The 14,306-nt window shown below is 41.5% G+C and overlaps 1 protein-coding gene across 1 annotated transcript in view; it reads left to right on the top strand.

Moving 5' to 3' along the window:
- Positions 1 to 823: 823 nt before the first annotated feature.
- GPATCH8 (G-patch domain containing 8) overlaps positions 824 to 14,306 on the top strand; it is a 152,112-nt gene continuing 138,629 nt past the window's right edge. The window contains 1 exon segment of the mRNA XM_029573615.1: positions 824 to 1,098. Coding sequence (XP_029429475.1) covers positions 1,054 to 1,098 — 45 coding nt within the window. The 5' untranslated portion in view covers positions 824 to 1,053.

The raw sequence follows: 14,306 nt of genomic DNA, 5'->3' as shown, positions 1-14,306 counted from the left end.
TTCTTCCATTTAACATATTTGTTGCTGGAGAATATGGTCAAGTCTAGTCATATAGCAGAGTTTAAGAACCAGGTCTATTACCAGTTACAATATTTGGCAGAGATCGCAACAGGAAATGGATCTCCCCATTTCCAAGCGACCTAAGGCTTTTTTCCCATTCTGTGTCTATGAGAAAACAGCTTAGAGAATCTGGCCCTAAATTGGCTAGTCACATGACATACAGGATGCTGGGACCGATGGACCACGGGTCTGATGCACCACAGCACTTATGTTCTAATTAGTATCATCTAAAGCCCCAGCAAAGAACCAGCTTAACTCGTTTTCAGTGTGCACTTCATTGATTTATTAGTGAGTAGGCAAGCAGTGCACATCAAAGCTATTTTCTCGCAGTGCTTTTTATTTTTGGGAATCGCTTTTTCCCCACGTGCTTATCCTCAGCATTCTGACAAGCTAAGAACAAGCGACAAGTCCAGCTATTCAAGGAAGCTCCCAAACATACTGCCACAACGCAGTCTAGGAAGGGGCTATTGGGTCCCATTGCTGCCAATCTCAGCAAATCAGTTTTCCGATTGGTTCAGTGTTATCCCACGGACGGCCCCCTGGTAAACAGAACCTCTCTTGTGGGAGACCGTGCATGCGCGTTAAGCGAGCTTTTGGATTTTGTTTTGCTGGGGGGTGGGGCCCTGACAACTGCAGCCGCCCCCTTTTGTTTTAATTTTCCTATTTGTGTGGCTAGGAGGAGGAAACGGGCTGGGTTGGGAGGTTCACATGAGCGTGATGCTGTCGGGTGGTGGGCCGGTATTCCATCTGCGAGTTCTTTAACGCTGCACGGCGCGGAAGTCGCGCGCCGGGGCCGCTCTCTGTTGCTGTTGCGGCCTGAGGGTGGCGGGATGGGGTGGGGCGGCGCGTGCGTAGAGTAGAGGAGGAGGAAGAGGCGGGGGCGAAGCTCGCGCCGTCCTCCCATCGTCCTCAGTCGCTGCTGCTGAGGCTAGGGAGAGGCTGTAGGAGCTTGGCGGCGGACGGGGACGTTGACGACGATATAGCGGCGGAAACATGGCTGACAGGTTCTCTCGGTTTAACGAGGACCGGGACTTCCAGGTAAAAGAAGCCGTGGGGTTGGCGGGTGACCCGCGTCCCCCCTACTGTCCAGGAAGGCCCGTGAGGCGAAGGAGGCGCGCTCGGGAAGGCCACGGGTCCCGACCACTTACTCCCCTCCTCTCCGCTGGCTTTCCGCTCGCCCTCGAGCGGTAAGAGCTCGATGGTGACAGCCCTTGTGTTATCTCTGGCTCCGGGCCTTTCTGCGGATACTAAATGCGCCCTTCCCTTCTCCATTTCTAGGCCTTGGGGCTGTGGGGTCCGGCCACTGTGGTTTTAGAAGGGATTCGTCTCGTGTTTATTATTGTTGCGTTTCCTCTTGTGGGTTGGTCCCATCTCGTAGAGAATGCGGCAGAGCCAGATCCCTGGGAAAACAGCCCTTGTTTAGCTTCAGATTTCCCAAGCAATAATTTTTAGAAAAATGTATTGTCCTAAACTGTTGTTGTTGTAAGCAGGCGGGTCTTTTTTGGGGGGGGGGGGGGTTCCTCTTTAAATACTGTTCCTGATCTTCAGAGCCCCACCAAAATATCCATTTCTCTCTTGCTCTTTGCAAAATATTTATACTTGACATCCTGCTATTGTAATAAGGGGGCGGAGTGGAATTGCCTTAGACACATTGTGGTCGTAGAAGGGAGAACGTTTGACTTACCAGTAGACGGACATACATGTTGGATAATAGCAGCTTAGCTGGGCACGTTGGCTGCTAACTCTTGATTCCGCAGTGTTCATGAAATGCTCCTACATCACTAGCAATGGTTCTGCGAGTTATTTGCCAGTGTTTAAAATAAAACAAACAAAAATAACCTTTTTGACTCACGCTGGCCGGATCTGGACTTCATGCTGTAACTCCTTTTACCCGGGGAAAGTACTGCAGTGTTGCTGCAAATTCTGGGGCCAGAGCTCCTGTGCGCATCCTACTGCAGCCCTCCTGGACTGGTTTGTAATTAGTCTTCTTACTGGAAATAGAATACAGTTTAAGTCCATTAGTCCTTTTCCTTTTTAAAAATATTTCTTAAATCTTTTCAACCTTTCATCTTTTGTACCATTGACTGTCTTGCTTGGTCGACTTCATATTGATTAAACCAATTTATGAAAAGATGATGGTGCTGCAATTATTTCTGATTTTATCATAGTGCTTTTTTTTTCTTATTAATTAGTGGATAAAACATTTGTTTTTGCAGCACATAGTCTGAACAATTAAGCTCTTTTTTTTTTTTTCCATAACTGAATCCAAATGCCTGGAAACGAAGGTTTTTTTTCTTTTTGAACCAGCCTTCATCAGGGGCATAAACTGTCAGTGAAGAAGATGGTCAGAAATATACTTAATACTTGGCTTGGTTTCTGATTCCCCTACCAAAAAAATTAGAAAAAATATAAATAAAATTGATTCCTTCTCTATGGTCTCTTACTCTCTTAATGCTCTTCAGGAAATATCTGTTATGTTATCTGTCTACAAAATTATTGATGAGACTGTGATCAGTTTCCTTCTACTGATCCTGGTGTGTTTTTCCTGCAGTGCTTTCCCTAAGAAGAAGTTGAAATCTGTTTCTATTTAGGGAAAGGCAGAAATAAACCTTCACTGTTTCCCCAGCTGGTCTTGGCATGCTTTAAAAAGCCACATTACCTTTACCTTTAAGAACTACAGCATCATTTGGGTTCATTTATCTTTGCTGTGTGACAATGCATAAACAGGATATCTTTTTTTTTTTTTCTTTACTTAACTTGATGCCATGCTCCCATGTTTTAAATACAATTAAAATATGATTGACATTTTTATGGTCTTAAAAGGCAGCATCTAGTTATTTTCCCCAAGGAATAACTTTACATAACATAGGTTATAATGTATGAAATAGCAATTAATACAAGTTTTCAGTTGCAGTAGTAAAATATTAATTTAATTTTCTGGTTCTTTACTATTAGAATAAACTATGTCCTTGGCAGAAATATTTCTTTAACTCTAATCTTAAGATGTGTACACTTTCCATTTCTGCTAGGAATCTTTTTGCTGAAAGCCCCTCATAGATGAAAATACTTTAATGAAACTGATCAGTACGCTGAGAATAATCAAGTCTTTGTCAGGGAAGAATATTAGAACGTGGAAATTTCAACTTTTTTGCAGTTGACTTTTAGCTGCCGTATGGTAGCTTTAACTTGGTAGAATATTCAGTTAACCAGACAATGTTTAAGAAAAAATTAGGATGCAACAAAACCTAATTAATAGGTAAGGGGTGCAGCACCTTGTAGCCTTTTATTTGGGATACATATTGCAGGCATGCAGGTAAGTTATTTAGAATACTTTGATAAGTGCCTTCTATATGGTGAACCAGGGATTCCTTTTGACCTTTAAGCAGTAGCATCACTTTTTTCATGATGCAGTATTTTGAGCAGCTTATATTTGTGTTTTTTGTTTAGGACCTTTGCTTGATCAGTTGGGTAGTCTATACTGGTTAATTCTTGCACCAAACTTGGAAATGCAGGCAATTCTGCTTGCGAGCTATCTGATCACGTGGAAAATAATTCAGTGGTCTGGATTGAAAAATGAATGAATTCTAAAAAGTTTATCTAAGAAGTCCCAAGTCAACCAATCAGATACTTCTAGTATAATTGGCATACTAGGTAGCATTTACTTATTTTTGGACTCTGATTTGCATGTTGTACAATAACTGTCATGGCTTACTGGGCCTATAGTTAAGAGCTAACTTTTTTTAGCTTTTGAAGTAGTTTAATTATGACTTGCTTTTGTTTTACTTTTTCCTCTGAAAACTGGATTTACTTATAAGCATATTAAATGGACATGAGTTATTTTAAGTTAATAACCAAGAGAGTATTTTTCATTTAAGCAAATTTTCAGAGGTGGATGAAAGCAACCACAGATCTTTTAAGCAAAGACTACCACTGTGATTTAAGACAGAAAAGAGCAAACACTGAATTGGTTTGGCTGATTCCCTGTCCCTGTGTCCTGCTTGATCTCCAGCCTTCCCGGTTAAGTTCAAGCAGTGTGTTGGCATAGTCCTTTGCCAGTGAGCGTGCTTTCCTTTTTTTGGTCCGTACTTCTCTAAAAAGAGTGGTGGTGATTCATTTTGTCATCAGTTGAATAAATTCAATTCTAAGTAAACATTTTAGACAAGATAAGGTTAATGATCTCAATTTACTACTTTGTGTCCCTAGAAGAACCAGTTAAATTGGCACTGTATTTGGTATTTTCACTAGACCTTGGAAGCTGACCTGTCCTCTCACTGTAGAAGTTGCCCCTTCAGAGTGGGCTTGAGATATCTAGACAGAATAGTACCTGAGAGGAATCGGACTATTTCTTGCCTTTCATTTTCTGTGGTCTGTGCATGAATTGGAGAGCTTTTGTATTCAGTACTCAGTTTGACATTTTTCATCATTATTACATTTGCTGGAAAGTTACAATACATTGCCACAAGGGGAAGATTGCTGAAAGGATGCAAAATGTTTTCTTTAAATGTTATGTGGAGGACTATGCTGTATTTGAAACGCACTTGGTGCACTTTTTTTTTTGTGAGGCTGGCATATAATTGTTTAGAGCTTTTATGAGGTTTGAAAGGGTCCTGTTGTGAAACAATGCAAGAAACACAGTGAACACTGTATGCTTTGTTCTGAGGTGCAGTTGCCTCCTGTAGCTCAAGCTTGTAGATCTTTGAATAAAGATTTTAAAATTAATGAGTTCCTGTCACATTTGCTGCTACACCACCTTCAAATCTGGGGCACAATTTTATAACCACCCCTTACTCTGACATGAATATGGGTTGTGCTATAGCACGTTAAGACTTCTACCATTGGCAAAACACCAGCTTTCATGTTGCAGAATTCTGCAATTACTGCATTTCATGTCTCGCTACTCTGAATTGGACTGCTTTTGTTCTGCAAGATGTAGGTTAGGTCTTAGCATTCTTATTCTGATAGTTTGGCAGGTATGCCACTAAAATCTTTCAATGGTTTTACTGCGGTATCTGTTCTTTCGCTGCAGTCTTTAACAGCTGTTCACATACAGTATAGATTCTCTATATGAGAGGATAATTCAGACTTATGACCACACTACTTCATAATTTTACAAGAAAATAGTAATTGGTCAATTTTATAACTTTCCAAAAATAATCCTTAAAAGATACTTGCAGAATGCACATTCTTATGTAGGTATCTTTTCTTAATTATAAAAAATTGAGATTTTTTGCTATTTTTATACAATTCATGTGTAGTATACATTTGGGCTAGTGCAGCAGCTCTAATTTTATTTAATTACATTTTGTTTGGAAATAAAAGCATACAAATTCAATTAATTTTATGCTGCAATCCTAATGGATGGGGGAGCATGAGATATGCTTATAGCACTAATAGTGGTGTTTTTCATTGGTAACAAGGTAGGGCAATATTGATACAGGTACCAGGTTTCTTGTAAATTAGGATTTACATATGTGTAGCTATCATTACTTGTAAGATTTCACAAGTCATATCCCTATAAGATCAGTTCCTCTGGAAAATGAGAAAGCAACTTTAATGCTACACAATGTTAAAGCAGCAAGCAAAAGGGTCCAAGGTGCATTTACAGGTCCATTTTTCTTTTTCTATGTCTGACTTGGGACATTTAACATCAAAAGTAACCACCATAATCATGTGCAGTTATAGAGTAATATGTTATCAGTTTTCAAAAGTGCATTGACTGTTTTTATATACACCACATAATAAACCCCCCCAATAATAGAACTGGTGCAAAGTGGATAAGACACTATAAACATGCAGTTAGCAAATAGTGCATTTTAAGACTAATCTGAGAGAATTCTTTTCCACTCCATACACAATTAAGCTCTGGAATTTGCACTAACCACATCTTCTGCCAACAATCAGTGTAGCTTGCTTTAAAAAAAGGTTTGGAGAAGTCCATTACCTGCTATTAATCAAGTTGACTTAAGGAATGGCCTCTGCTCTTATTGGTAGCAGTAGCATGGGATTCTCTTGATGTTTGGGTACTTGCCAGGTTCTTGTGGCCTGGTTTGGCCTCTGATGGAAATAAGATGCTGTGCTTGATGGACCCTTGGTCTGATCCAGCATGGCCATTTCTTATGTTCTTAACAAAGTGTACCACATTCATTGCCATTGTTTGTTTTAAAAATACAATCTTAGAAGCACAGTCCAGATGCCTTTCATGCATTAAGGAAGGCAAAATGATTACTGGCATGGTTAAAAGATGAGGTGAAAGGCTATTTTAGCCAAAACAAATCTTTCAAAAATTTGAAGGATCCATCAGAAGAAAATAGGAAAAAGCATAAGCATTGTCCAGTTAAGTATAAAACATTAATAAGGCAGGCTAAGAGAATTTTGAAAAGTTGGCTGTAGAGGCAAAAATTCATAACTTTAAAAAAAAAAAAAATAAATATCTGAAGCAAGAAACTGGTGAGGGAGTTGGTTGGAGTGTTAGATGACCAAGGGGTTAAAGGGACTCTTAGTGAAGATAAGGTCATTGCAGAAAGACTAAATTCTTTGCTGTATCTTGAGGATGTTGGGGAGATACCAGTTATGGAGATGGGTTTTCAAGAGTGATGAGTCAGATGCACTGAACCTAATCACTGTGAAGCTGGAAGATGTAGTAGGCTAGAGTAACAAACTAAAGATGAGCAAATCACCTGGATGAGATGGATTGCAGAGTTCTGAAGGAACTAAAAAATGAAATTTCAGATCTGTTAGCTTTCAAATTTTATCATTAAGAATATAAGAAATTGCTATGCTGGGTCAGACCAAGGCTCCATCAAGCCCAACATCTCGTTTCCAAACCAGGCTACAAGAACCTGGCAAGTACCAAGACTATCCCATGCTACTGATGCCAGTAATAGCAGAGGTCATTCCCTGAAGACTAGAGTGTGGCCAATGTAACACCAATATTTAAAAAGGGCTCCAGAGGTGATCCGGAAAACTATAGATGAGTGAACCTGACTTCAGTGCTGGGAAAAATAGTAGAAACTATTCTAAAGATCAAAATCACAGAGCATTTAGATAAACATGGTTTAATAAGTCAGGGTCTTGCCTCACATCTATTTTTTTTTTTTTTTTGAAGGGGTTAAACATGTGGATAAAGTTGAACCAGTAGATGTAGTGTATTTGGATTTTCAGAAGGTGTTTGACAAAGTCCCTCATGAGAGGCTTCTAAGAACTAAAAAGTCATGGAATAGTAGGCGATGTCCTTTTGGTTAAAAGACAGGAACCAGAGAGTAGGATTAAATGGTCAATTTTCTCAGTGGAAAAGTGTAAATAGTGGAGTGCCTCCGGTATCTGTACTTGAACTGGTGCTTTTTAATATATTTATAAATGATCTGGAAAGGAATATGAGGAGTGAGGTAATCCAAATTTGCAGATGATACAAAATTATTCAAAGTAGTTACTCCACAAGTAGATTGTGTTTAAATGGCAGGATGACCTTGTGAGACTGGAAGATTGGGCATCCAAATGGCAGATGAAATTTAATGTGGACAAGTGCAAGGTGTTGCAAATAAGGAAAAATAACCCATGTTGTAGTTACATGGCGTTAGGTTCTATATTAGGATTTACCACCCAGGAAAAAGAACTAGGCATCATAATGGATAATACATTGAAATTGTCAGCTCAGTGTGCTGCAGCAGTCAAAAAAGAAACAAGACTGTTAGGAATTATTAGGTAGGGAATGGTGAATAAAATGGAAAATGTCATAATGCCTCTGTATCAAACCATTGTGAGACTGCACCTTTGAGTACTGTGTAGAATTCTGGTCACGGCATCTCAAAAAAAGATATAATTGTGATGGAGAAGGCACAGAGAAGGGCAACCAAAATGATAAAGGGGATGGAACAGCTTCTCTATGAGGCAAGGCTAAAGAGGTTAGGGCTCTTCAGCTTGGAGAAGAGACAGCTGAGGGATATGATATCTCTTTAAAATCATGAGAGGTCTAGAATGGGTAAATGTTAATTGGTTATTTATTCTTTTTCGGATAATAGGACTAGGGGCCACTCCATGAAGTTAGGAAGTTGCATACTGGAGAAAATTCTTTCACTCAATGCCCAATTTAAGCTCTGGAATTTGTTGCCAGAGGATGTGGTTAGTGCAGTTAGTGTAGCTGGGGTTAAAAAAAAAACACGTGTTTTTTTGGGTTTTTTTTTTTTGAGAAGTCCATTAACTGCTATTAATTAAGTTGACTTAGGGAATAATCACTGCTATTATTGACATCCATAGCATGGGATCTATTTAATGTTTTGAGTACTTGTGAGCTACTTGTAGCCTGGTTTGGCCACTGTTGGAAACAGGATGCTGGGCTTGCTGGACCCTTGGTCTGACCCAGTATGGCAATTTATGTTCTTAACAATCCTCTCCCATAAAAAATACAAGAAGTATTAGCATTGACAATGCAAGATATAATGTAAACAGGGTATCCTTCATACCAAAATAAAAAGGGTTATACTACCCAGGCAATCAACACTATAACATTTGAATGTTTGTGTTAATCACTTATGTATGTTAGTTTTATGTATATTGTCTTTGTAAATTGCTGTGATTCTAAACAGAACAATGGTAGATAAGGCATTCTCAAATAGCAGTAATGATCTAGTATTTGTCCCAAATTTTATTATGCATAGACAGCTCTTCTGCAACAATGTTAGCTTCACTCAGTGCAATCTCATGCTCATGTTTCAATCAATGAGAAATAAGCAATGTTGATTTTCAGTGAGGTGCAATTATAAATGGTGTTATATGTACTAAATATAACTAAATAGAACTCAGGCTGGAACCTTGCCTGCTAACTTTAGAAAAAACTCAAAACGTGGCTGTTCCGCCTAGCCTTCCCAGAACCCTGGGATACGCATTAGACGTTATCTACTCCTCTGATTACCTGGACAGCATGGATACCAACTCTAACATGTGGACTAACTCTAATCCGAACTATCTCTAGTCCGGAATTTGTTATTTCTCCTTTTAACTTAACTTTATCTTTTTTCTTCCAGCTACCTAAGCTTCCAAGTTCACGGTCCTCGTTTAATGTAACTTTGTTTCTTCCTTTACCTAGTTATTTTTACCCCTGTTTGATGTAAACCGTCCTGATATGGTATTTAACCATGAAGGTCGGTATAGAAAAATGTTAAATAAATAAAAAAAATAAATAAATGGCCACAAGGTTTATGCTCGAGACAAGATTGAGAGTTAATGTACTTGAATACTCCATTATAGTGCAAACTTTGGTTTCCACTGATTTGTAAAAAGATTGGAACAAAAGCACAAGACCACCATGCTTGCATATATTTCCTCTCCTCACCACAATCTCCAACAAAGACTAGAAGACAGTTATGTAAAACTCACATGGAAAAGGGGGGTATTTATATGTTCTTATAACTTTTTAAATATAAGTTCCACTTGATGACAACAAATAGAAACTTTGAGAACTGCTTTCCAAACCCTCCTCTAGTCCATTTTGATTACTGGCAGCTGATGGCCCAAGTGCAGGAGATCGCTCCTAGACCCCCCTCTGGACCACCAGGGACATTTGGCAGGTCTTGGGGTGGGGGGTTGTAGTTAAATTTTTTTTTTCTTTTATTCGCTCCATAAGATGCACAGACATTTCCCCCCCACTTTTGGGGGGAAAAAAGTGCATGTTATATGCACTTTATGCATGTTATATGAAAAATACAGTACTTTTTTTTTTTTCCAGCTATCTCAGCTTTCATCTTTTCTAATTGACAAGTTTCCACTTGTATAGATTTTTCAATTTCTGTTAGAGCTTCTACTATAGTTTAGAAGCTGTTCATTATAAGTTTATAGGTTCCCATTTTGGCCAGTGATTTTACTATTTCCTAAGGTGGGGTTAGGATTCCCTGAGATTGAGGACTAGGATTTTGAGACATACTTTCCTAAATGTTTCATTGTTTGCTGATTCAAGTGGATTCTTAAAGTATTCAAGAAAATTCATAAATTAAAAAATTTGTTAGTCCCAGTTGTGTTTTACTCCTGATTTTACTGTATAAGTTCTAGGTTGCTTGTTGGCACATGGTGTCTGATTCTGGCACCATAACCTCATGGTCTATATTAAGCCTTGCACAATTGAACTTACTGCTTATTTTGTACTCCTTCCCCCTACATTTTTGTTTGTTCAAATTTAGCTCACACCTTTTTCATTGGTAGCTCAAGGCGAGTCTAAGGGCCCTATTTACTAAATCTTCTTTCTATAGACACACAATGGAAGAAAACCTTTAGTAACTAGGCCCCTAAATTTGTACCTCAGATTTGTCTGAGACCAGGGAAGGCTGAGCTGTGGAGTGCACAGTTAGATGATCTCTGAGTTCCAGAGGCTGTAATGGAAAAAGTGTCTGCCAGTGATATTCATCAAGGCTCTGGCAAAAGATTTCCCAGTCCCAGTGGAATCCCATTAGGGCTGCCGCCTTATTGCATCCTGTAAATCATGTGCAGGACTGCAAGAGAGGCTGGATAAGCTACAGTTTACAGAGAATGCTGAAGTAGCACTAGGACAAACACAGGATGAAATAGAACTAACCTCAGAGTTGTATGGTTTTAAAATAAATTATTGGTGGAGAGGAGGTAAGAAGAGAAAAAATATCCCTCCTGGAGCAGTTATTTATTTTTTTTTTCCTTTTGTCCTCCTGTCCTTTGTCAAAGGTCTGTGACAGTGGAAAGAAGTTAAAACTTAGTATAGAATCTGAAAGACCATAATCCTGCCTAACTTCTTTTGTAGTACTGCACCAGAGACATCAGTTGATCTCTGGAGCTGTTTCAGGAGAGACTGAACAGACTAAATGGGTCTTAGGGTTCTCATTTGCTGTCCTATTCTGTTTCAGACCATTTAGTGTCTGAGACCTTTATGCACAAAAATCATGTTTTGCTGTATGTTAAGTCTTTTGAATACATTTTCTGGTTTCTATGCATTTTTCTTTTTAAATCCTGATGCATTAGCATACTGTAACTTACTATAGCAGAAGTTTTAAAACAAAACAAACTTGCACAGTTTTTTTAAATGCTTGGATCATTACATCAGGTCCTAAGTTTGTAACTGAGGTAATGAAAGGTGAAGTGACTTACCCAATTGTTAGGAGCTCATAAAAACAAAAACAAAACAGGGTGCTGCTTAAACTACCCCCAGGCCTATATAACTAAGCTGATAGGCAGAAAAAAACTTTGTGCATATAAATGGTTTTCTGTGTGTAAAATAACTATAGAGCTTGGCACCACACCTTTTGCTTCTGCCCATAGACTAACATAGCACTGGAAACCTCAGACCAGGAATAAAATTTCCAGTGCTAAGAAAATGAGTTAAGCCCCTGTAATGTGTGCAGTGGCGGTTAATAACTGATGCCTTCATTTACATGGATTTCTGTGTGAGGATGCTAAAGCAGTACATACAGTTACATACACAAAAATGCACATACATAGACAACTCCTTGCAGCAGGAGTAAAGCTTGCACATACCAGCACGTAAAACCTTGTAAGTTGTGTGGCTTGTTACATTGGGGCCTTTAGATTGTAAGTTCTCTGGGGCCAGGGAAATAACTTATGGTACCCAAATCTCTGCTTTGAAGTAGCTGACCAGTCCCAAAAGGTGGAATTTTAAAGACCCAGGGCTTCAGATAAGTTTTTTGGGGGATGTTTTTAACAACTATGAAAGCTTTCATTGTTGCAGTTTTTCTCACAGGACAAGCAGGATGGTTGTCCTCACAAATGGGTGACATCGAGGATGGAGCCCACCACGGAAAACTTCTGTCAAAGTTTAAACAGAACTTTGACTGGCCCCCACTGGGCATGCCCAGCAAGGCACCTACCCTGCAGCCAGCAGGGGTCTCCCTTCAGTCTTCTTTTTTCCGCGCAGCAGTTGCCACGCGGTGAAAGGAGCTCTCTAACCACGTTCCTGACAGGAATTTGGAAATTAATTTCCTAAGAAAATTTGCCCCTCAGGGGTCTCCCTTCGACAAATTTCTTAGTCATCTTTCGGAACCCGGTAAGTTTTTTGCCTTTTTCAATCGACTACCGTCGATTTTGGCCCTTGAGGCCTGTTGGCACTTACCGATCCCCAGCCTAAATTTTGGCTTCAAGCCATGGCAACGGGGTTCCGCCGTTGTCCGGATTGTACCTGGACTATGTCCATCACAGACCCCCACAGGGTTTGTGTAATGTGTTTGGGTAGTGAGCATGATGTCCTGACTTGCACCAAATGTGCCTTAATGACACCCAAGGGTCGCAAAGCCAGGATGGAGAAGATGGGGCTCCTCTTCCATGCACCCACCCCAACGCCATCGATAGCATCGACGTCATCGGAACCGGCACCGTCGAAGTTGTACCATCATCGCCAACCCTCCGGTGACCGTCCGCCATCGATCGCTTCTCGGCCGTCGACTCCCGTCCCTTCCCCGGATGGGCGAGGGGATCGGAAAGAAAAGCATCGCCATCGACGGCACAAGTCTCGGCCTGTCGAGGATCCACAGCCATCGACCTCTGTTCAAGCCGAGCCACCGACAAAGAAGCCGCGAACAGACCGGACACCCTCCACGTCTCGTTCGCCGGCATCGAGGAAACCCTCACCCTCCCGGGGTGCGGGGGCCGTGATCCCACCGGTTACGGTGGTCCTTCCGGCCCTGCCTCAGCCTCCCTCTCCCGTTGAGCCGGGTATAATTACCCCTGGTCTCCGGGCAGAACTGGACCGGCTGGTCCAGGAGGCCATCGAGAAAGCGATGAAGAAATTACAACCTCCATCGGCACCGTCTCCGGCACCGGTTCCAGTGCTGCCCCCAGCACCGGCACCGGCTTCGCCACCGAGGAGGGAACCGACCACCGAGCCGTTGACACAAGCGTTAGCACCGCTACTCAGCCGTATGGAGGCGCTCATGACGGCCCTTCCATCGGTGATTCCAGTGCCATCGACAACACCACCGTCTCCGACTGGATTCTCATCGGCAGGAGAAACACCGTTTCGGATTCCCCCTTCCGGGGTGGTTCCATCGGTACCTCCTGGCATATCTCCACCGATATATCCTTCGGCTCCATCGATTCCGCGCCAGGTACCGATTCCATCGGCAGCACCGAAGCCATCGATGCCATTTCTGATTCCACCTACGGCACCGATTCCACCTCGGTTTCCATCGATGCCCTCAGAACCTCAGCCAGGTCCATCAGGACTACAAGCCCCACATGATCCCTACGATACCTGGGGTGATGATGATGATACATCTTCTGACACGGATTTACCTTCGCCGCCATCTCCTACAGAGAGTAGAAAAAGATCTCCTCCTGAGGATCTCTCTTTCATTAATTTTGTAAAAGAGATGTCAGAAGTTGTACCTTTTCAGTTACAATCTGAAGCCGATGATAGACACCAGATGATGGAACTACTTCAATTTCTGGATGCTCCAAAAATCATCGCTTCCATCCCTATACACCAGGTGTTTTTGGATCTGCTCAAGAAAAACTGGGAATCTCCTTCATCGGTGTCTCCAGTTAATAAGAAAGCTGACTCCACATACCTTGTCCAGTCAGCACCAGGTTTCCAAAAGCCTCAACTGGATCATCGCTCTGTTGTAGTTGAGTCTGCGCAAAAGAAGGCCAAGCGTCTTAAGCCACACTCTTCTACCCCACCTACCAGGGACAACAAGTTCCTGGATAGTGTGGGACGGAAAGTGTACCATGGAGCTATGTTGATTTCACGCATAGCTTCATATCAGCTCTATATGACTCAATACAACAGAGCTATCCTTAAACAGATGCAAGACTATGCTGACACGTTGCCGGACCAGTACCAACCGCAACTTCAAGCCCTTCTTCACAAGGGATTTGAGGCAGGGAAGCACGAGATTAGGACTGCCTACGATATATTCGATGCTTCCACGAAGGTTTCAGCCACAGCCATCTCAGCCAGACGTTGGGCTTGGTTAAAGTCATCCAACCTTCGCCCAGAGGTCCAAGATCGTCTTGCTGATTTACCCTGCTTAGGCGACAATTTGTTTGGAGAACAAATTCAACAGATTGTGGCAGAGTTAAAAGACCACCATGAGACGTTGAAACAACTCTCGTCTATCCCACCTGAGGTGACCTCCAAGCAACCGCAAAAGAAGGACTCTAAGAAGTCGTTCTTTCGACCACGTCGCTACTACCCTCCGTCAACTAGGGCTCGTCCTGCACGGTCCTCTAACAGGCCTCAGCCTCGTCAGCCGCGAAAGCAAAGGCCTACTGTAGCC

The sequence above is a fragment of the Rhinatrema bivittatum genome, chromosome 12 (genome assembly GCF_901001135.1).
Source record: "Rhinatrema bivittatum chromosome 12, aRhiBiv1.1, whole genome shotgun sequence".
In the NCBI taxonomy this organism is placed as follows: Eukaryota; Metazoa; Chordata; class Amphibia; order Gymnophiona; family Rhinatrematidae; genus Rhinatrema; species Rhinatrema bivittatum.
Note: the sequence above shows the minus strand (reverse complement) of the source record. Positions and strands in the feature narration are given on the sequence as shown.